This window comes from Fistularia commersonii, chromosome 11, assembly GCF_037954325.1.
Source record: "Fistularia commersonii isolate RoL2024-O1a breed Wild chromosome 11, RoL_Fcom_v1.0, whole genome shotgun sequence".
Lineage (NCBI taxonomy): Eukaryota > Metazoa > Chordata > Actinopteri > Syngnathiformes > Fistulariidae > Fistularia > Fistularia commersonii.
Genome location: NC_141294.1, coordinates 7,050,014 through 7,076,554, shown reverse-complemented (window position 1 = coordinate 7,076,554; position 26,541 = coordinate 7,050,014). Strand labels below are relative to the sequence as shown.

The following is a 26,541-nucleotide window of genomic DNA, read 5'->3' as shown; positions in this document are numbered from 1 at the left end:
TGCATAAGGCAAAGGATGATGAAAACAAAATATGCCAAAAGGGCTTAACCAGATATCTAACAGGCTTTTCCTTTGCCTACTACACCCTTCCACCACATTTCTTGCTGTAAAACAGACCAGTGATGCAGCAGACAGACAATCTCCCCGAGGAAGAGAACGGCTAGACAAGTCATTCAAGCGAGACGAAATTAAAATCATTCAGAGTATTTATTCACATCCTAGATGGTTATGATGATCCTCCTGGCAGATGAATAATAAAACATTAGTTGAGTGAAATCAATAAAAGGGCCTTGTATTGAGACTTAAATGGGCTCTCAGAATATGTAATGTGAGTAAATCCATGTGAGATAAGAGTCATAAACAGCACCTTTGTTTTGTGAGACCCCAAAAGTTTTTGCAACAACTTAAAAACTAAAAGTATGTGATTATATTATCCAGCTCTAGCCTATTCCTTCCTGACCTTGCGCTGGTCCCTGCAGGTATACTTGGCACTCAGATGGGCTTCAGACTGGCCCAGTAGCCCCCGTTGGTTCTTTGTAGCTGCGTGATATACAGTGTTGCTGTACGGCTGCCCAGAGTGTTCATCAAATCATCCATAACATCCTCAGTGGGAGCGGCACTGGCTTCATTCACTGCGCTTTTCAATCTTGCAAGATGTGAGATAAACTTTAAGCAGAAACCATACAGCCGAATACACTTTGGCCTATTTTCGGTGAGAGCTCCTCCGGCCTCTAATTAAATCCAAGTGTGGCCACAGAATTCCCTTTGTGCCCATCTGAATAACATGAGACAACACGGCACTGAAATAATGTTCCACTTTGGTCCACTTAAACTAACATGGTTGATGTACTGACGAAGCCAAACTTAACTCACATCTGTGACGTTAGCTACTTTTAAGAAGTCTAACTTTACTACACAGAGATATAAAGCAAAAACTAAACAAGCACTTAACAACTAAACAATTGTGACTAAAATGTATTGCAGAAATTCAACTTTTGTGCTATTTTTAGTAATCTTTACTACACAGAGACTGTATACATATAAAGCAAAAACTAAACAAGCACTTAACAACTAAACAATTGTGACTAAAATGTATTAGAGAAACTCAACTTTTGAGCTATTTTTAGTACTATTTTATAGTCATCCAAACTCTTGCTATTGCTTCAAAAGTGTGCAAACACTTCTGGAATAGCAATGGCAGATAGTTGCAAAGAAATGTGTTGAATAAGCATATATAAATTCTTAAATCATAATTTAGTTTTCTTTATTTTCCTTCCTTCCATATTAATCCTCACCACATTAATTGTTTTGCTCACAAATCAATCTTTCGATAAAAGCCCCATTCCCTTAGTTCGCACCGCAAAATACAAATTATACACCTTTTGCAACAATTTCTTTTTTTTTTTTTTTTTTAATTTACTTTTTTAAAACACACCGTGATCAGATCTGAGAATAATTCTCTATAATGACTGCAGAGCGGGCAGGCCCTTTGCTACTTTGCAACATCATCAAAACCACCAAGCATCAGCAGCTGCCAGCCAAAGCCCTGAGAGGGCCTTGTTTGCGGGGCTTTGTCCCCCGTCTAAGAGTGCTGCACTGGGGAAAGAGTGTTAATCTCAGCAGTTCCCCATTGAGAGCCAGGTAGGCTGCAGCCTAATCCCGAAAAGAGGAGCGCTTTCATTATGGAACAACAAACATGAAGGCCTCTGGGGAGCTGCCACTTTTCGACTGTCAATGGATGGACTGAATAGCAAGCAACATTACGTAAGCAGAGCTCAAGCATGTGCGCACCAGAGTGGCTGCATTACAATTTTCACACACTATGTACACACGTTTTAACACAATCTGCTCTTTTTTTTTCCTAAGCCAGACTTTTCCTGTTTATGGTGGAAATGCAGTAGAGAGCTCGCTCATGCGACATGATTGCACCTGCTGGCGAACACAAACAAGCCTTTCAATGTGTGGTAATTGGGCAAGGTTCGTGGAGGTGTGTAAGCCAGGGGAGATTGTTTCAGATGACTTCCTCAGATGTGATAGATCTCACATTGCATTTCCTTGGGCACTTCATCAGCTGCAGAGGAAATGCTGAATATACAGCACGAAGGGCTCAGCTAGTGGTTCGCTTGATTATATGAGAAGCATCAACAAAATGACGACCGACGAAGACATTAATGTGCTGAAGGAGTCTCGGGGAGGCATCAAGACAATGGCTGCAATCACAGATATTTACCAGCTCTTGTCAGATAATCCAAACCTCTCTCAGGCTCTCTCTTTGAGAAAGTTTTGCCTCTTAAGAACTCTCAACACTACAACAGATGAGAATGTTCTTAACGATCCCGGCAGCCTTCAAATACTGAATTCATAGGCGGAAAACGCGGATCAAACAATTTTTTCCTCGGCCAGCTGGCCAGCGTGCAGTAGGTGCATGCTGCCATTCAATTAACATTGAATGGGAAAATAAGATCAACTTTATGGATCCCCATAGGGGAAATTCTTTTGTCACAGCAGTGTAGCAGTTATAAGTCTCAATAAAAATGAATATAAATATAAACAGACAGACAATTAGAAGGCAATTAGAAAAAGCAAACTACTTCCAAAAATAAATACACAAGAGAGAACAACAGCCACAACATCAAGGATGGGAATGAACAGAATGAGAAAAAAAAGAGACAGTAAGGGTGAAAATAGACAACCAAAACTAAGCGACAACATAGACAGAGTGACAATAGCAATGACAAGAATAAAATAAACAAACAAAAACAGGCAGGATGCGAGTGGGCTGAGACCAACAAGGATAAATATAAGACAACAGGGTGACGGCATGACACATGAATAGGGTGAGGTAGTGAAGTTGTGGTAGCACAGATGCACCTCCGGCCGGTCAGATGAGGTCAAAAACAATAACGACAAAGCATCTGATCAATATTCCGTAAGAAAAAAAAAAAAACAAAGCTTGACTGCCACATGAATGCGTTGCATCTCTCAAAAAAAAAAAAACCAAACAAACCCAAAAACAATAGCTGGCATTGAGCCAGACACCAGATTACTTGAAGAATTTCATAAACACATTAAGAAGTGCACTAGCCTGCATTACCATTGTTCGTGAGATCAATCGCAACCAAACAGTGACACATCGACAACCACAATTTTAAAAACAAAACAAAAACACTGATTTTACTAACATCATGATGGAAGCAAGATGTTTGGGTTAAATGATCTAATCAGCCTATCCGAGCAGAGACACAGCTGCATTTCTGAGACGCTGCTATTGGAATATGAGGCGGTCATGAGTGCTGAAGCTACACCTGGTGGCAGCTGTAATGTAGCATGGCCAAATGCGGTGGCAGCTGGGTGTAAATCTGTGTGTAAGAGGAGTACGGCATCAGTTAAACTCCGGTAACTTCCAAGGACAAACAAATGAGGATTTTCCAGATTTTTTTTCCACCGATGCTCAATTTACAGCCCACCTGATGGGAGTTACAGTAGTCCAGCTGCAGGAGGCGCTGGGAGCAGATGGTGCTGACCAATGCCAGCAGAGGAGCAACAGGGACGGTCTAGAGGCTACTAGGCAAAAAACTACCAGATCATTTCCACCATGCTGTTTTCTCTGTCCAACGTGCCATCATCATGAAGAGTAATCAAACAATATAAAGATCCTACCCTTACTACTGGTCTAAGAAAATGTGAGAGGAACCAATCATTTCAAAAGTAACCCGTGCACAACTTGGCAAAAGTACTGTTGTAACTACAGCAACGCCATCCCTCTTCGAGAATATATAATCAAAAAAGAGTCCCATCATGCCATCGATGTCCTAATTTCTGAAGGTAAGCCATTAGTCACAGTCAGTCATCTTTCATGCATCCCTCACTGATTCATGAAGTTTCCCCTCATGCCATGAGAGAAAGTAGACAAACAGAGCTAAATAAACCATCTAAAGAGGGGCGCCTTTAGTTTCTTTACAGACACGAAGTAAAGTGAATACAAAATGAACTTCAAATAAGCCCGCTGAATGAGAACAGTCCGGTCATTTATCAAATAAATGAGAAGAGGGGAAACGATTCCTCCTGCATACCGTTTACGTTGAAAGCAGACAGAAAACAAAGAGGTGATAGCTGAAGTGTTGCGCCATCAAGTCTGACAATTGACGAACCCCTGTGACAATTCAGTCTGCTGTTATTGCCAAAGTTCCCCTCTTGGGTCGGCTCTACGGGGTGGCTGGCGGTGATCGATGACTGGTGGCTTCAGAGCACACCATCTTTCAGCAACACTTCCACTGCCCCTGCTCACAGTCATATATCCTGTGTGGGTGTCTGCACCACCTGAGGCCAACCCTGGGAGGCGACCAATAATGACCGCTGAATGATGACCGCTGGCTTGGGGTGGGTAGCACATCTATTTGTGGAGTTAAAGACCCCGTCCTTCCATTCTTTCACCATCTTCTCCACCACGTGCCTATTCCAATTTATTTGAGTTGTCCGTGATGTTTCACCCAACAGAAGTTGTTGGCTCTTAGGTGCAGGAAAGGAGAGGCGACAAAGGGAAAAAGAATAGAAAGGGACGCTTATCAGACACGCGTCACTGGTTTCTTCTTTGAGACAATTTATTGAAATAATAAAGTCACGCCTCGCTCTGAAGGTTGATCCCACAATAAACCTGACACGACTGAGGCGTCGCCGGGCAAATTCACAAAACAAACACTCTGTTATGTCAGTTTTCACTTTATTATCTGCACTGAACTCTCCGAGAGTTAATTGCTTTCTTTTAAACTCGGACCGAGCCATATATTTCATCATTAGCCGAAGAAGCCTCCCATGAATCACTCAGCTACAACAGAAGCAAAAAAAAAAAAAAATGCTCAGAGGCTGCTCGACATAATCCCCCCCTTCAATGTTCCTTTACAAGCATTAGAATCAGACTGTGACCAGATATAGCAATGCACTCTGGGATCAGAGGAAATTACAGCCAAATGGACATCTTAAATCTAACAAGGATGGCAAGAGGTTCTGTACTCTCGCCGTCTGTTGTAAACCTGTCCTCACCCTGGACACTCCTCGTCTATCACCTGATATCTTCGGCTTCACCAGTACATTAAATTGGATAATGAATCTCTCCCCCTAGGAGACGGGGTAAATGGATAATTTGTTGGTTAAATTATGAGCAGGAGACATATTGGATCATCGGAGGTGTGAGCTGTTAATGTTGCTAAATGGAGGTAACATTCAGGGTGGGGGTTGCATTCATGAGTCACACTGGAAATGAAGCACGCCGAACACTCAGGTTGTGTCAGTGTGTCAATTTAGATATCACCGTGCACATCATACTGCTGTTTTCTAGGCCAAACCCATCCATCTGATCCAAAACAAAGCAATATGTGGTGCTGACAGAAAAAATAATGCCTTATTTTCTTTCAATCTGACAGAATAAGCATGATTAGAGTTTTTTTTTTGTTATTACACAGGGGAGTGCTGAGATGATGCTGAGCAAGAGCTGAGCGCAGGGTTTTCTTTTCTGACTTTGAAACAATGCAGCAGCTCTTGGACATTTTTCAATCTGGCAGCTTTCCTTTCTGTAATCTTTTTCTTTTTCATATACGGCACTGGAGTTAATAAAGTCCTTTAAAGACACGGCGGAGAGAATTTTAAAATGGTGCAAGCCATAAGAAAGACATGAATAGAAGGGAGGGGGAGGAAGAGAAACATTCAGACTGATGGTTGTATTTTGAAAAAATATTACTAACTTTACTAAGTTTTTGCTGAGGTGAGCTTGTGTTCTTGACCTAATCCCTAATTTCTTTTAACACCCCCCCACCCTTGTTTTTTTTGTGAAATCATTGACTGGGAGGTTGTGGATCGCACTATACAATTGTGTGTTTTCCCTACAGCATTTGGCTCTGCATGCACTTCAAAGAGTAAATTTGAAAAAATTATTATTAAAAAAACAAAAAAAAAAAATATCACCACTTTAATCAGGCCTAAGTCAATAAAGACCTTACCATTTTTAGGCATACATTAGTTGTTTCAATTAAATCTAGTTGCGATAGATAAGTCATTGTAAAGAGACAGCCATAATTAAAATAGCTGCAGATAAAGATACATATAAATGCAGACATTGAGTCTAGATCTGATCGCTGCCTTTGAGACATTGATCTATTAAATCCTTACGGTCCTCAGTTCAAATTAAGACAAAGTTTCAAGAGTAAACAACTTGAGTTTTCTGAACACATAGATGGAAGCAATCAAGATTCTTCCTTGCTTTTCCAAAATGTTGCTTGTCCTCATGCAAAGCTAGGCTATCTAATAAAATGTACAGATCAGTTTTGATCAACTGTTCAATCCTACAAAAAAAGCAGATGAACATCATTGAAAATTATTATCATCCATATTATTTTCACAGGTGATCATTAATCCTGTTATAGTCTGTATGCAAGCTGTTTATCCTCCGGGTTGAAGGGCAGCAGATGACGAGATGGGATTCCTACATGAGAATTAATCAAGTGAAGTTGCTTTATTAATATCACAAGACCCTAGTTTATTATCTAAGGGAAAAACACCTCAAAACAAGAATGATGGCAGAGTCATGACCCTGCATCCTTATGAGTGTTGATTGTGCATTGGCGGTTTATAACAATTATTTCTGAACTGAAGAAAAAAAAAATGATCAGGGTATTACAAAAATATCCTGTTGCTCAAAATAAATTCAATTCATTTTTTATATGACCAATTTTTGCCTATGTTTATTATTTTAATCCCTTTATTTCCACAACGCTGTACCTCCGACGATGTTTACTGCAGTCAGAATGGAACAAGAGGGAATCATTCGAATCTGATGAATGTTTCTTTTGTTATTATGCTTCCTTGTGACAGTTTTTCAGAGCGTTGCCGTTCCAGTGAATGTCCAGAGCAATGACCCATGTTGAGAAGACAGTGTACTGAACTGGCCAGCTAAATCCTGTCCTCTAGCTACTCTTCCTCTTGGATAAACCAGTGCATAGCAAACGTGGCCCTGGAGCATGTACAATACAAAGCTCGGTACATTCTAATAAGAGGAGCTAAAGGAGGATGAGGAGGGCGGGAAGCAGGGCTCAAGGTGGATGTGGATGAGTAATAATCACAGCTCGTTTGAAGCTCGACTCCAACCGTATTAGAACAGGATTCCACATCATCATCTTCTGTCAAGATAATCATGGGCGAAGATGTATTTGCAAGGACCGATGTAGTGCAAAACTGTAAAACATTCCCACTTAACTGTTGTTGTGGCCCTCTGTGCAGCCATGGGTGTCATAGGGTGGATTTTTAAGTGCAATTAGTAAGTGTTATCCAGACACTAAGCAGTTTAAGCATCAAAGAGATCACTTAGGAAAATGAAAAATGTTGACAGATTTATAAAGATGTAGGAAATGCCAAAATAGTCTTTCAATTGTGTTGAGTCCCTGCTAAATATGAATATCCAGGTGTTTGAAAGATGTAATGCGAATAAAATATCAATCTCAAACCACATTATGGAACAGATTTCAAAAATTGGGAAAAAAAGGCCAGAATAAGCAGCGGGTTGTAAACATGGCTTATGATTGTTATATTCCAATCTCTGTATGATTTTTAGAATGATTTACATTTTCAAGATTAGAAATAATGCGTTCAGTCACTCCGGATGACTACTTTTGCAACTTGTGCTTAACATTAGACCAGATTATTTATCATTATTTAAATCAAACTGTCAACAGGACGGACCCTGTGCTAAAGATCTCTCAAACAATAGCCATTGATTTGAAATACAGAATAGCTTTCTGAGCATGTGCAAAGTTGCACTGAAATCAATCCTTGCGTGTGAGTGCGCACACATACAGATACTTTATGGCAAATACATCACGCTTTCAGTGGACAGCTGAATATAGTTGAGACATGGAAACGTAGATAATGAAATAAATAAAAAAAATAAAAGTAACATGTGAACCGATGTGAACTTTTTGAGGCATCCGGCAGTTCTCCACTAGCTCATTAGACAGCCAGTAAGACAAATGAAGAAAAACATTTGCCGCATTAGTGAGAACAATTTTTTTTTTTTCATTACTGCATATTTATCACTAGAAAAACAACTTTAACAGTCCAAAGTTATGCCTGCAGGTACACGAGACTGCAAGATCTATCATCAATATGCCAGCACATATACTTGCTGATGCACTACTTCAAAAATTCAAATTCAAATCATGAAAACGGTTCCTTCAATTAATTTTGCCCAGGCAATAACTCAGTCTACCGATGAAGGTCAGATGAAACAAAAAAAAAAAAAAAAGAAGAGCGTGGGTGGGCTTTATTTTTTAGTGCTTAAATGAACTTCGTGGCTCAATCTAAGTGTTGTTGTATCGATGCTAGAATCCTTTCAATGCTGCAAAGTAAACAGAGATTCATAAGTAGAGTGGTTCTTTCAGACACTAAATCGTACTTACAAATGTCCCCTACCAGAGGAAAGAGTTTGGTTTACTTCAGTGATAAAACACCGCTGAGGATCAGCATTATTTAAAACAGTAATACTTGTGACAAATCGACATGGCTGGAACTAATCTGTTCCCACTGACACTCCATATTTCTGTGAATTCAACCTTTATGCAAATATCATCCATAAATGTGCCATTTTTACTGTGCGTGCTCCTTTAAGGCACTGATTAATTTTCTAAGTTTGGAGAAGAAAATACCGCTTCGCACCAGATCCCCCTCTCTCTTCAACATGTATATTAGATACAGGAAGGGGTAAAAATGGACCGGGTTTTAAATAAAAGGAGTCTATAAATTCATGAGTAAAAGGAAAACAAATATCAACAGTTATGTGAAGTGGCAGATCTTATTTTCCCTCGGCTGCAAAATGAATCAATAACGGGGTCCAGTGCTGGCATTCAGGGGCGGAAAACTGCTTACTCTTCATTTGAGCTCCATGTAATCAATCCTAGCCAGAGGATGGCAAGAGCCCTTTCCAAACTAAGTGGGGAAACAGTGGGATTACTAGCTCTTTGGCATTTATAAATTGAACCCAATGAGAGGAGGGCCACCAGGAGACCCCTGGTCAACGTAATTACATCGGCAGGCCAATAAATCCGTTTCCATCTTTTTTTTATTGTATTGCTGCAGTAAATTCAGCAGAAGTTTCTCCATTTTTGTTTTTACTTTTTTTTTTCCTCCCAAACATCGCTTGCACTACAGAAGCGAATGTAAATGTTTTTGTTGCAGTCTTGAAAGAGAAATAGAAAAACAAACTAGCCCAACAACAACAAAAAAATGACCTTGGACACAATTCTGTGTGGTCTCTGCTTCTGGCCGAACTGTGAGTCAGAGCAGTTGTAGGGATTTAAATCTTCATAGTGTTGACTCATATATGTGATGGGCTGCTGTGGATAAAAATCAGCATTTGCCCTTGGAACGAGTAAATGTGGAAGTCTACTTGACATCATTCCCTTCTCGAAAACATAGGTGCCGCTTTCATGAACACAATTGATTTAGGCGCCGAGTGCATAGTCACCGGGGACATTTTGAAATGATAAATGTCATACAAATATTAAGAGGACATTTGCGGCGACACTGACATCATATGGAGCTTCATGACATTGAAGCAACCTCAGTATAAGTGATTGTTTCATCCAAGGTGCGTCCTGGATGTTTACAATCACGCGCAGAAAAACAAAAACCCTGACCTTTCCTCTAAAAGTCAGGATTTTCATCATAAATTGTTAAAACCATAAATTGTTCGACGCCGTGCTGAACTACGCTTCGTATATTGGTCGAGACGTTGGGCAAAAGTGACGCTTAACTTGGGTTAGTCATGAATCTTCCCCCTGAGTGAAACCTGTTCAGGGTGCAATTGATGGAACCAGAGATGGCCGTGTGCTTTGTCATCCTCTCAGGGGGACAAATAGAAACAAGGCCACTGCAGATCAATCAGCGAACGGTGCTCAAGCTTTGGAACACAGCAGACCATCTCCGCTTTTATTTCCTTTGCCTTTTATCACCATATATAGATAAACAAACAAACAAAAAAATAATTCTGGGATGTCACTAGGGAGCAATAATTATTTCAGCCAAGTAGTTGGTTTGGTCTGGATGAGAAACTGACTGAAGCTCAGAGAACAATAAGCGAAGCGTGAAAATTCTAAACCTGGATAAACAGCGGTGACGTTCTGTTCCTGTAACAATATTAGCGTCAAAGCTACTCCATTGCTGTCTGAGGTGACTAAAGCGCACTATTAACCTTTCTGAAAACTGCTTGAAAGCTCTCTCTTGCTGTGGAGTTTGTGTGTTTTCAGATGGCGGTCATGCATGTGTTGCTATGTGGATACTACAAAGCGGGAAAGTAAGTGGGACACGAGGACACAAACGTCGAGGATGCCGAAGTTGTCCGTTCGACATGCTGCCTGTTTTTGCAAGCATGCTGCGCAAAAAGCATACTTTAAAACATTTCATTTGAGGTTGGAAAAAAATTAAACATCCGATATCCCAATTAAGGTGTGCGTTGATACAGGGATTTAGCTGCCTTTTATACTGCTTAGTCTGAGAGCAGCCCCAGTGCCATTTGGTTGTCAGGCTCTTCTTATCAATGCAAAGTACAAACTGCAGTACCCTGCGCCCCCCTCCACCTTTAGTGGATAGTCTGTGGAGGTTCTTCTACAATATTACTAAATCTGTCTTAAGCCGCCAGGGTGTGGAAAAATACCAAGAGCGCGGGGGGAACAAGCCAATTTGATTGAACCCCTGAATATCTGAAGTCTGCAAACCACATTATCCACTGAAAACTCTTGAATGGGGAAAGCAATCATTTTGGCAATAAAAACAGATGGGAATGCCTGAAAAATGAAACAACTGTTATGTCACCCATATTATATTTCACATTTCAGGCTGCATAATTTCTATTTGACAAATCTGAAAGCCAATTGAACACACGACATCTTATACTGACTTTTAGATCCTGAAATACTCAACGAGACATCTGTCAACCGATCTCTACTTAGGAGTCAGTGACATTCAACATTAGCCACTGATGAGTCACATGGGCCCTTTGCAGATAACTTTTTTATACATTAAACACGTTTGTTTTATATGTATTCTCAACTAAATCCTACATTTGGCTGATTTTAACTTATAATTTAAAGTGACCAAATGCTGGTGTCAATAGTTGAGAATATTCTGCTAACTAATCATAAATCTTTTGATATCCGGATGTTCCTCTTTAAGTAAAATGGCAAAATTCCAATTCTGTTAATATTTGAGTTTTATAGGCGAACCAGTAGAGGTTGACAACATACCAGTGTTTGATTTTAAAGTGATAAGAGTTTAGAGATAGAGATCAGCCTCTTTCTGAATGAGGGTTTACTGGCACTTTCAATGTTGCAAAAGCCCTAATAATGAAACAAATATACATGATAAATAAAACCCAACTATCGCTGAATTTCATCCAGAACACAAGATTTGTAAAGAAATAGTCTGATACAATATTTTCTCTTAAAACATTTGTAAAAATGTGATTTGAACACAGATAGATAAGATTTCTCTCCCATTTTGTTTTTGAACTGATGTTTATTCCAATCAATATAACTAAGCAGAATAAAAACAAAGCACAAATGACCAAGATTTGATTTGTTGACCACTGGATCAGGATTTTCAAGCCAACAAATTTTAGAATAGAAACTTGCAGAAAATGCAATCACAACATGCTGTTCAACTAAATCTGAAGATGAATGCCCGATATTAAAGATTAGTTATCAATGCTCACTGGGTATTTTGAGTTACACGGTTCTAACAAACATCTGAAAGACAACTCTTGTCCTATCAGACTGTTTTCCAGAGCACAGATTATTTACAAGATTCTGCAGAATATTGAAATCTTAAAAGGAAACCCCTCTATATGTTCCTTTGCTTTGGATTATGCCTGTGATAATCCATTATTTCCCAACTAAATATAATGTTCACTTGGTGGTGGACAGTACAGGAGCGATAATCACACGAGTCCCTAGGGTCAACCAGGGAGATGCACAAGTGAAAGCAAAAACATCAGGAACCTTGAGGAAGAAAGACGTTTTTTTGAAATAACAGAAAAAAGGGGTGCGTGTATGGACGTGAAAGTAAGAGAGGTTTAGAGAAAGACCCTCCATTGGATTTGCGGTGTAGCTAAGCTGCCTTCCGGTGCTACGTGACCCGCCTATAGCGCCAAGGCAAGAAGGCTCAGGCTTATCTCAATGCACACAAGCAGCTCTGTTGGCAAAAGCATCGTGGCATGGCTTTGGGTGCTGCTGTCGGAGTGGGATAGATAGCTCTTCCTCTCTCTCCATCCATCCATCATACTAAGTTATTACTTTCAGTGGTGCAAGTAAGGGCTTGATACCAATGCTGCATTGTTACAAACTAACTTCTCATGGATTTCAAAATGGAGGGGCGGCAATCATATGGTCTTTTCTGTATTCCGCGGGCACTTGGACAGTAAAATGGATTTTAATATTCTCTACCTTTTAATTGTGGTTTGGTTTAAATGTTCAGAATGATGGCTGAGTTGATTTCTGCATGAACAGCACTTTCTGTCAAACCACACGTATTCACTCACAACTTCTACAGAGCTCTTTAAATGGCTCCATTAACCATCAGCACAAGTCCTCTGGAAATGACACGCTGGGAAAATACTTCTCAACCTGCAACCAACATCTCAAAGTCTGAGGTAGCGAAGAGTAACTGAGGACCGACAGACAAGTTTAAAAGCCAAACAGCCTTGTTAGCCGTAGCCACCTAAGCTGATCAATACACAGAAAGGATGCATAGCAATATTTAAGTTAATCTAAATCGTTTTCCAAAGTGTTATTTTATATCCCTGTGAGATTTAAAAAATCTATAGGGTTGAGTGAAGTGATGCATTATTTCGGATAAACTTTTGACAATATTACTGTGTTTATATTGCAAAGTCCTAAATTGGGTGAACTCAGTTTACAAAATAACATGCATTACACAATCCATTACTTAAGCTCAAAAGAACAGTCATACTCAGAGTATCTGAGTATCTTGAGTAACAGAGTATCTTGCTTATTTGGATTTGTGAATTATCTTTAAGTTCCAGACGTTAAACAATTCTATTGCACTTCAGGTATCGGCAGGAATGGATCTTAATACTGTCCAGTAGCACAACTATGTAAAATATGTCCACCGGCGAATGGTATGAAACGGGGTGATAAATTGAATTCTCAATTAGAAAGAACTTAGAACATTTGCATTACATTGGTTTTGAGATGGTTATTTGGCAGAGTGGTGACTTCTGAATAACTGGTACTTTGGATTTTCAGTTATTGAATTGCAATTTTTGTAAGTCGCTTTGGATAAAAGCGTCTGCTAAATGACTGTAATGTAATGTAATTTACTCAGGTACTCAATTGATATATAATGCTATGGTAGTTGTACTTCACTTGGGTATTTTATTGTGTGTTCCAAGTAAAACTCCTCCAGAAGATGATACATTAATGCTTGCAAACCCAGAGGTTCCATATCCTGGATATTATTGACTTAGTTTTCCATTTTCTCCTGCAATCAAATATGTGTGGTCAAAGGGGTGTTCCTAAAACCATTGACCTGAGTGGGTTTTGCATCACAAGTCTGATTTCATGAGTGTCTTTTAAGATTATTCAAAATCTCAGCCCTTTCTCTTGTGGCCTACAACACAGGCTCATAATTACACATTATGCATAAAGTTGCGTATCACATTTACTTCAAATGTGGATGTCATACGAGCCTCAAATCTTTGTAAAATTTATTTTAAAGCAGCATTTATTGTCTTTAAAAGGTCAAATCCAGTACTATCTTCTCCTTTTAAAATATATCAACATATCAAGAGGTCGTTCACTTTTTCTCAGACGCAGAGATATGTCTCTCAGTGGCTTGTGCGGCGTGTAATCGTCACCCCTGGCTATAATACGGATGTGAAAAACACAAGAGACATGCCACCTGAGACAATAACATCAAACACAAAGACAGCGAAGCGTCTGTGTACCGCCTGCAGTGCTGGTCATAACTGTCAACTGTGGCGGTGATTAGCTCCTCGCGTGATGTCATGCTGGGACTTAGAAATACCGCTTTCAAGGACAAGCGCTCAAACAAAAGTTGAAGAATCGCAACTAAAAAAGCAGCAACATGGGTGAGTTGACAATCAGCCTGACGCTCCCTTCGACGTATCGAATAGTTGCTAATTTAATTCCGGCCGCAGAATCCGTTTCGTGAAAACTGCATATCAAGGAAGGCTTGATAGTGGCTTGCAGCAGGTTAGTGTATTGCTCCCCTAGCACAGATTCCTCACCTCTTCGACCCCGCAGTGAAAATTCAATGAATAACTAACAGGGGAGTAATCAGTCACATGGCTGTAGTGGCACCACCACTCCCGGGGTGTCAGGGTACGCCGCCATGTGCGGTCTATTAGCATTTCCACCATCAGGTACTGTAGATATAAGGCTGTTCTGGCCGAGCGGATAGTTTGCATTTAAAAAACGGGCACCTCGGTGCTTGTATCTGCTCATGCTGTGTCTTTCTAACATGCACGCATGTGACATTTGGTGATAGGGCGTGAGAGAACAACATATTTGGTCTTTCCATGATAAGACCAAACATTTCACATAGTGCATACATGGTTATCAATGGGTGTTTTCATAATCAGACATTTCTTTAATTTAGATATTTTGCTAAATATTTGCTGATTATTTGAACAAGATCCAAAAACACTTTACTGTGTAAAGCTGTATGTGCTGTGATTTGAGTAAAAATCAGCCACCTGATCTCCCCAGTCAGTCTAATAGCTGGTTTGATATACAAATACAAAAATCTTGTTTTTTTTTTTACCATGTAAATTCAGGATAAAATCTTTACATGCAGACCAGTGAACATTTGGGTTAAGACAAGTTCAGATGAGCAAAAATAGCAAACTGTCTGTGCCCTCTTGTGAACAAATAACAGACAACTGAAAGGGTGTTTTTCCCCCCTCATCGAGGCCAAATATCTTTATAAATAAATTTCAAGTCATATTTTACAAAAAAAAAAAAAAACAAAGTCATGTTTTGAATCGACAGTCTGCCGCACCCTGCTATTTTAGTGGGACCCTTGCGATTTCACCCGCGCTAAAATCAGTCAGGAATATGTGATAAAATGCCTCTCCTCAAGGCTGCCTCCCTTCTGAGTGATGTGTCTGTCTTGTCCATCTGTCCTTGAGACACCTCACCATTCTGCCTGCACCCTATGGTCAGAGACACTGGAAATACATTAGAGGATAACAAGGTAGTGAGTGGCAAGATGAGGGAAGTAAGGGTGGGGGGGACTTGGCATATACAAGGGACTTCGAACAGAATGGGGAGGGGAGGCGTGTATGCGGGGTGGCCATTATCTTCCGATATACTGTGCAGTCCCCCGTGTAGCTCCTATACAGCGACTCCCGCGGGGGGAGACATTGGCATGACTACTATATGCCTGTATGTATCAAATGCTTACCTAAGCTGCTCATAAACTACACCCATAGTTAACTTTACACCGTACAATCAGACCCGCGTGCACTGTATATAGGCAGAGAGAGCATGAGTCAGCCTACAGAGACTAAACATGAGAGTATGTATCCAATAAGGACAGTGTGATGAAACCTTCTTTAAATGCACTCGACGTATGCAGCAACAATAAAAGTCAGACTTAATGAGTCCACAGCTTAGGGAGACATTCGGTTCATTGGTGTTCTATTACAGAGTGGAGCTCATTGAGCTCCGGAGTGGAGGCTACAGGCTGGGTATAATGATGTAAATGTCAGACGTGGCATTGGGACTTGGAGACTGTCAGACCGAAAAGCTGGGAGTCTGGGGAGAAGCTGTTGTCAAGTGTCATATCCTCTCAGGAAGCAACACTGCAGGCATCTGGGAGATTTCCTCTCTTTTTCCTTCCCTGTCCCGCAATTTGAACGCCTTTCGCTTCTGCTCCTTTCCTCTATTGTCCTTTCTTGAGGAGCTGTTTAACCCATCCGATGTGAGTATATTCATTGAAGACTTAACTTCACACTCTTTTCTTCTCATTCTGCTCTCCCTGCCTAAATCTTTGCCATCCTGACTGACTGATACTTGTCAGGGCAAGTGAACGCATTGCCCCGTTCCGAGTTCAAGGACAACGTGATGACGGTGGGGAGAGAAAAAAACAAACAAAACAAAACTCCAGGCCACTCTGGCCAACAGAGACTATATCAATTGCTCCTTTTTATTGAAGAGTGAGTCCTGCGCTTCTGCTGTGTCAACCCAGCAGGAGACTTATTGGTTGGGTTATTACAACGGCAGTGGGGAATGTACAATGTGCCTCTTGTGACAGGTCTGTCTGAGGTGTGGTAGACAGCACAGCAAGCTGCCTGACACATTATTACGATCCCATTAGAATAAATTAGCATGATGAGCCCAGTAGAAACTGCCTTGGGCTGAGTGTGTGGGAAATCACTACCGGACCCATCTTGCTGGATCGCATCTGAAATAAAATTAAAAACGCAGAGCCACTCGACAAGTACACGAAACAGCTACGACGGATGTAGTATTTCTATGGTCTTATGGTAAAGCACTCTGTATGAATTTAGGTTAATTGATGGCAAGCCAGGTCAAATGATTATATGCATTATATGAACAAAACTGTAGAGACTTGTGCAACTTGTTACGTTGTAGTTAAAAACCATTAAAGTATAGTAAGTCACACACACATTTCATTTAATGGTTCACTGGCTGACTTTTGACTCTGGTCATTTAAAGGGTGCCTGCAGATGCCATTATGCGGATAATGAATGATGAGAGCAGGCTGAAATATCAACAGTCAGCCCACTGCCTGACTTCCGACAATTTCATTTCATTGATTATTGTTGACTTGAACTGATGCAGATGGCAGCAGATCAATCCCTTCTTCTGTCAATGCAGTGGCCTTGGGAGCAAAGTCAATACTTGACAACTCTGTAAAGCTTATCCAGCATGAGAAGAAACAAGAGCAGAATGACACACCTCTATGTTCTCCTCTTGATTCAGTCCATTGTGACCTACAATCTGTTGTGGCACAGCAGGTCAAATCCTATACTGCTCTCTTCAGCAGAATATAGTGAGAACCTGCTGCACTCACTAACATTACTAATAGCAGGTTGTCTGCTGAGAGATGTCTAAGAAAAATCCAATTAAAAAGGGGCTGCAAGAGAATAAAATGTAAAAAAAAACAAGCTGAAGGTTGAATATGAACTGGCCAGGCGTGCTTCATGCCACAAAGATATACTTTCATACCACATTTAGCTTTTGTTCGGCGGTAGAAAAACTACCAAGATGTACAAGCTTTAGTCTGTGTTTACGTATAGATCAATGTTAAAAGTCTCTAATTGGTATTGTAGCTCTCTGTGAGAACTAAAAAGGTATAAGACAACTATAATTGCACTTAATTGGATTTAATCTAAATTAATCACTCATTTTAACGAATAAGTATGCCAGACAAAACTATTTAACTGTGAATAATTAGTTTTTTTTGCATGAATAGTCTATTCTTCAGTGAAGGCTTTTAAATGTTTCATTATTGGTGGATATTAGCTATTTCAAGATTTTGCTTTTATGTAGAATAAGTAGACTGATTTCTGCTTAGATTTCTCTTTGTCAACAGTGTTTCAGGGTTTATTGAAAAGGGACAGTCCACCCCAAAGGTTCTATAAAACCATTTCTGTAGCATTTGGGTGCTATTTCTTCAATCTAGATGTTTTTGGTGAGAGTTTCAGACTTGTTGTTGAGCTGTCCCTTGAATAATCACGCTAACAAGAGTGGAAACCTGCAGCACTCAGAACCTGAATTAACACCCGTTTTAAAGCAGCCTTCCATCAAATAGCTCTTGCAGATTTTTGCTGTGGTCTGAAATAAAACACCTAGACACAGTGACCACTTTAACCAGAATTTTTTCACCTCCCTGTGGGAGAAAACCTTCAGCAGCCGGCAGGTGAGAATTTCGGACAAGGCATTAAAATCTCAAACCTCGGACAAAAGTTTCATACCATAGTTAAACTGTAGCTTGGCATCTTTGTAGCTTTACAATGTTTCTGTGGTATATACTTGTGAACATTTTCATTATCTACCTTGAATGACAACCCCTAAAAGAATTATTTTTGTTACAAGTACTGAAATATAAAACTGTGAAACAAAAGAAAATAAAGAAAAAAAAAGACTTAAAAGATAGTGTTTGAATTTTTGCTGAGGCTCTTTGACAGTGTTGTTGATTTCCAGTTGCAGATGTGTGATGCAATTGTTAACAGTACAACAGAACAACTACAAGGATAAATCCCAAGCTGTTAAAACTAACTAGCTTTGTAGGTACATGACTATTATAAGTTTTGTCAGGAATGAATGTGTCTGAAACTGGCTTAATCAATGCAGACAGACCAACAGATATGAAAAAGCGCTTGTGCCAATCAGTCAATGTTCTGAAGGATAATGAGTTAGAGACAGAGGTATTTAAATGTCATACTCCATTATAACCACACTCTGTCTCAACATACCAATATTAAAAAAGTTTAACAAGTTTCACTTTTTACACACTACAATTACAGCACAGACGGGATTTATGTGTCGTTACGTAATCATTTAACGTCTGCATTTACAAGGTCATACCCGCTAACTGCTACGATATCATCGCAAAGGTAAAGTTCTTATTCTAAATATGAATACCTATATGATCTATTCCCCCAACAAAATAATCATTCAGGAAAATTCAGCAATAGTTCTGCATTCAGCAATAGTTCTGCAGCATTAACAGAAGTGTGCTGGTATCGTTTTATGAAGGTTCTTATAATTCAACTCTCATCTGAAGGGGCTTTTTCAGTTCATCGAGACATATTTCTGCACTGAACAGAAATATGGTATCAATTGCTGTGGCAAAAGTGCATCTGACACAACTCCATGTAGTCAGTTATCAAGGCACAGCTCAGTTGTTTTATAGGTTTTTTTTTTTTTTAATTTTAGCTGGCATACTAAAAGTGGTTGCATCTCCCTGGCTTACCCCATGCTGCATATGTTTATTTGAAATGTATGAATATAAATCATGCAATGCCCTTTTGTAAGAAAAGAAAATGTAGCTCAACTGGCTGTCGGTCTCGGTGGTCACCGAGAAAACATACCAGGATGCATCTTAAAGCCAGGTTCCTTAGTGGCTCATTATTTGCTGTAAGCTCTCAATATACTTAACAGGAGTTGTGCTTTTGTTTCCTTAATGTGCTCAACAAATCAGCTCCCTGCCCACTGCTGTATCTCACCCCAGGACCGGAATGGACTCTTGAGCCTTAGACTGAGTTTTTCTCTGAATCTTGATCATTTGGTTTGTTCCCTTGGGCAGTTTACTGGTTTTGTCACCTTTGCACCCTTGGCCCTACTTCTGACTTCCATCTTTTCCTGTTCATTGCAAGCAAGCAAACATCTGTTTTTCTGCATCCCGCCAGCCTCCTATCCTCTGATCTTGGGTCCATCTGTCTACCCACAACACTGTTCACTCACAGCTTAGGACAGCCTGCTGCGTGGCACTGGAAAAATATTAAAAATGACCTTTGGTGAATGGAGTATCTAGCACTATCTAGCGTGTCCTTATTGCAGAAGTCTGGTGCCATAACCTTGACCTGAGCAGCCCAGTAACTGAATCAAACCCATGGAACAGACATCCATCTTGCTGATGAGTTTGGAATTAAGTTTTGTTCAAATGCATTGTGTACTTCCTTGAAAAGTCAGCAGCATGATAAACACCTCCCTCACAACGGTGACCTATCCTTCGACGACACCAACTGTCCGCTGTTGGGGTAATACAGCTTGCGCAATTAATATGTAGGCAGGAAATGAATTTAAAGATGACAAACAGCAGAGACCAGCGATGGACTGAACATGATTAAGTGTTCAGGGGTAAAAAAATTCAACTCTATTAGGAAAGGGTGGGGAAACTTCAAATTGCAGAAGCACATAAACAGCAAAATGAGCCTTCCCCAAAAATGTTCAGTGGTAATTCTTCATATAAACTAAGATTCTGTAGTTTTGCTTGAAAAACAAAATTGTGGACAGTGAGTGAGTGATAATCAACATATGATTCCAGCATGAGTCTGTGGATGCCTGTATGTGATATGACTAGCACTTCAGTGGATAACAAATTAACCTAAAGCACAGACATGAAAATAGGAGGCAAGGTTTTGTGTTTTCAATCTCTGAGCCATGTTGGAAATTAAATTCTACAAGTATAAAATGTTTCAAAGTAAATGCATTAATGCACAAAGAGGGTAGAGAGGTCACCCACCTATGGTGTATCCTCTCTTCAGTTCACCACAACGGGGGCTGCGGCGCTGTGCGTTGGTAGTGTTGTTTTCCTGCACTGCGAGGACCGTAGTTGTCTTGGCAACAGGTGGCGTGGTCTTGTTGAGGGGCGCGGCCGGCACCAGAGTCGGGGAGAAACCTTGATTGGCAATGTCCACCGATTGAGACTTCTTCTTTAGTCTGTTGGGACAAGTGAAGCATGAATTAAAAACAAACCATGTTAAACAGCAACACTGTCTGAATCTATTGTAGGAGCAAAGGCTTTTGTGAGTACACAGTGAAGTGGGAAATGTTGCATGACTGTTCGGTCAGGCTGATCAAAGCATATTTGCAGCAGGGGTTGGCGAAGTCAATGTGTTCTGTCACAAAATATAATCACACAAGACAAGTTTTTGCGGTAAGGAAGAAGTTGGGCGAAAGAATCAATAGACTAATCACACCCTTGTTAAGGAAGAATTTATTAGCCTCCCACGGTTTGCCCTGGTCAGAGCCTCCTCAACAGCGAAAAAGGAAGACAGCTGGATACAAGATGCGGAACAATAAAAATTAGAGAATAAAGATCATGTTGGAAGTAATGTAGAATTGGCAAGATCTTAAAAATGCAGTACTTAAATGTAAAAAAGTCTAGCTTATCTAAAGGCAAATTACTCTTGACGAACAGCCAGATGTGAAGGCACAGAGAAAACACGCAAAGGCAAACTGATAATTAATCAAAATAATAATTTGCTTGGAAAATGCTCGCACATAAAAATTTGTCACATGGGTATTAATGTGGGGTTGGATTTTGCAAATGCTTTTTTTTTGGAGAGGGGGGCTTCGCAGCTCTCTGGCAGGCAGCTCTGTGGAGCTATAAGGACACAAGTCTTTCGGGTTAAATGAAAAAATATCACCAATGACAGCATGTAGAAAAGTAATGGTTTTATTTACTTATTTTATTTACAATAAAAGGGATGGAAAAAAGGTACTTAGTTTTTCACTCGCATCTCAGAACTCTGTGTAACATACATACATATATATATATTTTTTTTATGCACACAGCAACAATTGGTGAATTTTAGCAAGACCAAATGCATTTACAGAGAATGATTGGGTAGTTTTCAGTTTTGAATAATGATAATGAGCGGTTTTTATGATATCAGTGGTTGATTCAACTGCCAAAGTGAAGGTGCAATCTAGTGGACATATCATGTATGCACAAATTTTCTAAAACCAAAAAGAAAAAAACACATGAAATAAAACCTAATCAACCATTCTTGACTGGATTATGGTCTGAATTAAAGCTTTTGCTTGGAGAATGAAAATACCAATTACCTCTGTTGGCTTGTATCTGTTGAGCGGTGCAGAGTTTAACAAGATAGCTTATTTCAGCCTCTGCAGCTATGTCCTCAATGGTCCTTACTCATAAAATGGCCAAGCTTAAAAGTTTGACACTGTGTGCATCATAAAAAAATGAATGAGAAAACAGTAAGTTTTGTGGGTAATGGGCAAACATGTCATGAATATTCACATTCACAGTTAATTTACAAAAACTATGATAAAACCTGTAGGAATTGCTAAAGGAGTGAGGAGCACCACACTTTTTAAAAAAATTTTCTTATTCACCAGACTGAGGGAATGGCACGCTACACAGACCCAACGTAAGGATGCATGCTGTTCATGGAGCCACAACGAAGAAAAAAAAAGAAAATAACAATCCAATACCCTCCAGAATTACAGTTATTGCGTGCAGGCAAATAGAACCTGACTGCTTATGTAAAATGTATAACAAGTTGCTGTCCAGCTGAGCTAGGTCAGATCAAATCTGCCTACGACAATGGCTCAAAGCCTATTAAAAGGATAACAAGATCTTGGGTTTGCCTTTGCATGGTTTATAGAGTTCACTGGGCTAATCAGTTAATCTCGCAATACTCAGCAGCAGGTTTATAGATGTCTTTTACACCCACGTAGATTCAGAAAAAGTCACACCATGGCAAAAACTTAACAAAGCAGACCTGGGAAAACTGGAGTTAAAAACTATAAAAATGTTTCAAGAAACAATATCTATCAATAGCCTTGAATAAAAAAAAAAAAAAAGAGAGTCCTGAAACAGCAATTCAAGATTCCCAGCAGTCACACTGTTTAAATCATTCCAGCAAAACTGCTGAAGCATACAGAATCTTTCTAGCCATTTCACCCAAGTGCTCAACCCTTGATGAACCAAAATGACGCACATGACAAAGTGTCTCACTGCTTAATGAAAACTGAGCATAATCTGCTTAAAAATGCTTTCTATCTCCAAATGTAGGTTCCCTCAAATTGTCAAGGGAAGCGTGAGCTGTAAATACATAGGAGCATCAAAGTGCTGCTCCCGAGTCAATTAACATTTTAAAAAGTGCTAAAAAAGTGGTTTATTTTGGCTATTTTCTATTACCTTTCTCTTCTTTCAAGATCTAGGTGTAACAAAAACAAAGTTACCTTGATATAGCCAAATAGTACTAATGGGGATGTTTGGGTGCCACTTTGTTTGGACAGCGCACTATAATGAGGATGATGGAGAAGAGAGAAGAGGAGACCCTGTTATTGGCTGAAGAGATAGAAAGAGAAAATAAGAGAAAGAGGCAATGGGGGGGTGGGGGGGTTGCCAAGCTGTGTGAAGTTTATCTCCACTCCCTTAGGAGTTTGAACTAATTACGGTCTCATCAGTAGGGCAGAAGGCCCTGCTTCTGTTTCAAGGAGCTACAGGGCCGACTACTATCAAAACAGTGTGTGTGTGTAATTTATCTGAGAGACATGTTAACACAGACTCCCCCCGTGTTTGTCTTCTTGTGGGCAAACTTTAAAAAGAAACAAATAGGATGTATTAAATCACTTCTAAGTGATTTGCACAGTTTGTGGGCTGTGAAACTCATCCAGCCGTGTACATCTCACATCTTCTCCACTGCCTCTCACTGTAACTCACATTTATGCCACTCATTATTTTAATGGCATCCTGATAACATTACGAATCTGGAAACACATTGTGTCAAATGTATCTATTTTTTCTTCACCAACAGAGCAGCTTTACGATTATTTCAGGTTATTTAGGTTTTTTTTCTACAGAATGAAGAGAATAGGTTAGATAGAGAGGGCTGTTTCGCTGTGGCAAACCCTGAAGGGAAAAGCCGAAAGGAGACGAAGGAGGTCCCTCACCCTCCTCTTGGCCAAAGGTGAAAGCTGAAAATTTATGGGTTGTTTACATTAATTGTACCAAATAATTTTGCAGAAATTTTAAAGGTTTGCTTTTATTCTGAACACAATATACAGGACTGTCTCAGAAAATTAGAATATTATGATAAAGTTCTTTATCTTCTGTAATGCAATTGAAAAAACAAAAATGACTTTTCATGATATTCTAATATTTTGAGATAGGATTTTTGAGTTTTTTTTTAAATGTAAGCAATAATCAGCAATATTAAAATAAAAGGCTTGCAATATTTCAGTGATCAAAGACAAAGATGCTCTATCCTTGAATAAAATGCATGCCTGCGGTTCATTCATGGTCACTCAAATAAACAATAACTTTTCGGGTGTATCTCAAAAAAGGCTCGTCTGAGGGACTCCGCAAGGAAACTGTAGACTTGTCAAAGAGTAAAAGAAAATTATTAATAGGAAAAGACATCCCGTATCATCTATCATCTTCTAAGCGGATCTTTGCTTAGTTATTGCTTCCAATCTTTTCGCCCGTGCTCAGTTCTTCACAAATTAATTCTAACCAGAGTAACACGCTTCCTACTGCCAGTCTTGCAAGATAAGTCCTCAAAACCAGACTGTCAGCTTTGCTCTCTAACAGTAAGACACTGACAGATAAAGATAGAGACAGACTCAAAGTGATGCAGCAGAAATGGAACAAATCATCTTTTGAATTCAACGCATTCCTTTTTGACAAAATCTGGCGTAGACATCACATCGCCTCATCAGGACATCTATCGAACTCTGCGCAGATCCCTCCTGAGCCCCAAAACGTTTTGTTCAGCAAACGCACTTTGATGTTTGAAAACCAGCGGCGCTCCTCTCGAACAATGCCAGGTGTGTACACTGAGCGATGCATTTCCACACTGTTAAATCTCAGAAAACGCTGCTCTAGGCACACCCCCTGGCTTAGATGTGCATCAACATTTGGGATCATTGGCGAAGTGTAAATAATTTTGAAATAACAAATAGCAGCTTCAAATGTGATGGATTCAGTAATGTGTCCCTCGATGTCTGGTGGTAGATTACAATGGAGAAACTTGGGTGCCAATAGAAAGCAACATGCAAATGGATTTTTCTTACCTGTCAGTGTTTAGAATAACAAAAACTGACCCTGTGTTCTTAATGTGTACAAAGCTTCATCATACAGTATATGAAAATTTATTCCATAATTACAAAGATTTAATCTTTAAAGACTGAATAATAGAAGAGATGGAGCAAGGACCTATACTTGCTCAAATTTCATAAACTACGCTCAAGATAAAGGCAATTTTATTCCAAAGCCACATATCAAGCCGCTCTCAGGGAGACAGCAAAGGCCCCTGTGTGCAAACATTTTAAACATGGTAAAAATGAGGAAAGGTTGTTTGAAAAGTATCCCTGAACGGCAGTATTTTACGCGGCTGTGTTTCCTGGCTTTGGCGAGGATTAATTTAAACCTGAGATTCATTGCCCTTTGTAGGATCATTTGAAATCCCTGACTTCCTGTAGTTGTTCAGAGCTGATAAGCCAAGTTAGCTTTGTAAACTCAGAGATTTCCTTTTTAGCGAGATTTATAGTTGATGCTTGGCAGCAGAGAACGCTAACCTTCATTTGCTACATGGCCATTTTTGAAATTAGGGTTGTATCTTGTAGGCCCCAATGGGTGATCATCCATCAACCTGCAAATCAATCTTTTTTTTTCCCCCAAATCAATTAAACCCCGGCCTTTTTGTAGCTCACATTTAGATGAAATAATACCGTATGAAGACAGTCATGTTATATTAAACAAAGTATGGTTGAGTATAGTTTACTTTCATGTCAACAAAATTTCAATGAACTGATTTCTAGTTGCTGAGAGTGTAGCCCATTCAAACAAATGGCAAGTTCTTATTTTTTATTTTAGCAAACACTGATTTTCATGATTTGTTGACTTGCAACCTAGAGATCTAATAACTGAGCACAGCCCTTTCTTTTAATTTCTCAGAAAGACCAGATTCTGTCTAGTAATCCCTGATTTTTCTCGATTATTGTTTACATTGTTTTAATGTCCCTCAGTGAATAGTCAGGTCAGCAGTTCCCAAAGACCAAAGCCTTGTACTTTGCTTATAATGTCCAGCTCATGAATCCCCTGTGTGGGACCCCGTGGACAGAGAACGGATTAAAATCAAAATTTGTCCAGGTTTTTACTACTTACAATGTAAAACAAATTGTACAGTGTGCCATACGTTTTGGCTCTTTTTTTACTCTCAGACCATATTAGGCAGTTTCAGCTGCTTCCCAACTGAGTGGGGGTAACCTTGTGTGCATTTTAGTAGTATGTAGTATGCTAAATCAAAGTTCAGCTACTCAAACTCTGAGGCCTGTAATGCTGTTTGCTTCAGCAGGTTTAGTTTCATTGCTGCTAATGGAGCAACAAATGAGCAGATTCGAGAGCTCTAGACCCCTGAAATGAAAGTTTTACCACTCACTCAGTCTTCTCGTATATCACCAGCGGGTCTTTAGTAATCTTGATATCCACAATGAACCAGGCATTCTTTATTAAAAGATACAACCCATTATGCCACGCAATTGGAAACCAAAAGAGTCATTAACTGTGATTGGATATCAGATGTCAAACTAAGCAAAATGATTAAACTCTGAATTATTTAGTATGTGTATGTGATTCAAATGTAAGCCGGCACCAGAACTATGCCGCCTCGCACATATCTCATGGGACTTTGTATTTGGGTGTCGAGGCACCTCCTTCATATCTTCATCTGAGTGTGAGAACGACAGAGGAGGCATGTGGGAGGTTAGAGAGGGTCATGACAGATGGTAGCGTTCATATTGATGTAATGGGCAGTCTTTTTTTGCAGACAGCATCTATCTCTTAGCACAGCCAAGGCCCACATTGTTTAAAAGAGCTGAAAACTCTATCCCATTCTCTGGGTCAGTGCCAACCTAATACATCTAATTCATAAAATGGTGAAATTGTGAATTATAAGAAATAGTCCCAATGGGGATTTGCAGCAAAAGGGGCTTTTCCTCTTACACCAAC

The 26,541-nt window shown here is 39.7% G+C and overlaps 1 protein-coding gene across 4 annotated transcripts in view; it reads right to left on the bottom strand.

The window, feature by feature from the left end:
- Nucleotides 1-26,541, bottom strand: part of oxr1a (oxidation resistance 1a) — a 143,567-nt gene that overhangs the window by 64,238 nt on the left and 52,788 nt on the right. For all 4 annotated transcript variants that reach the window (XM_086154753.1, XM_086154756.1, XM_086154752.1 and 1 more), the window contains exon 3: nt 20,299-20,495. In XM_086154753.1, the coding sequence (XP_086010879.1) occupies nt 20,299-20,495 (197 nt within the window). The remainder of the gene's footprint in view (nt 1-20,298; nt 20,496-26,541) is intronic.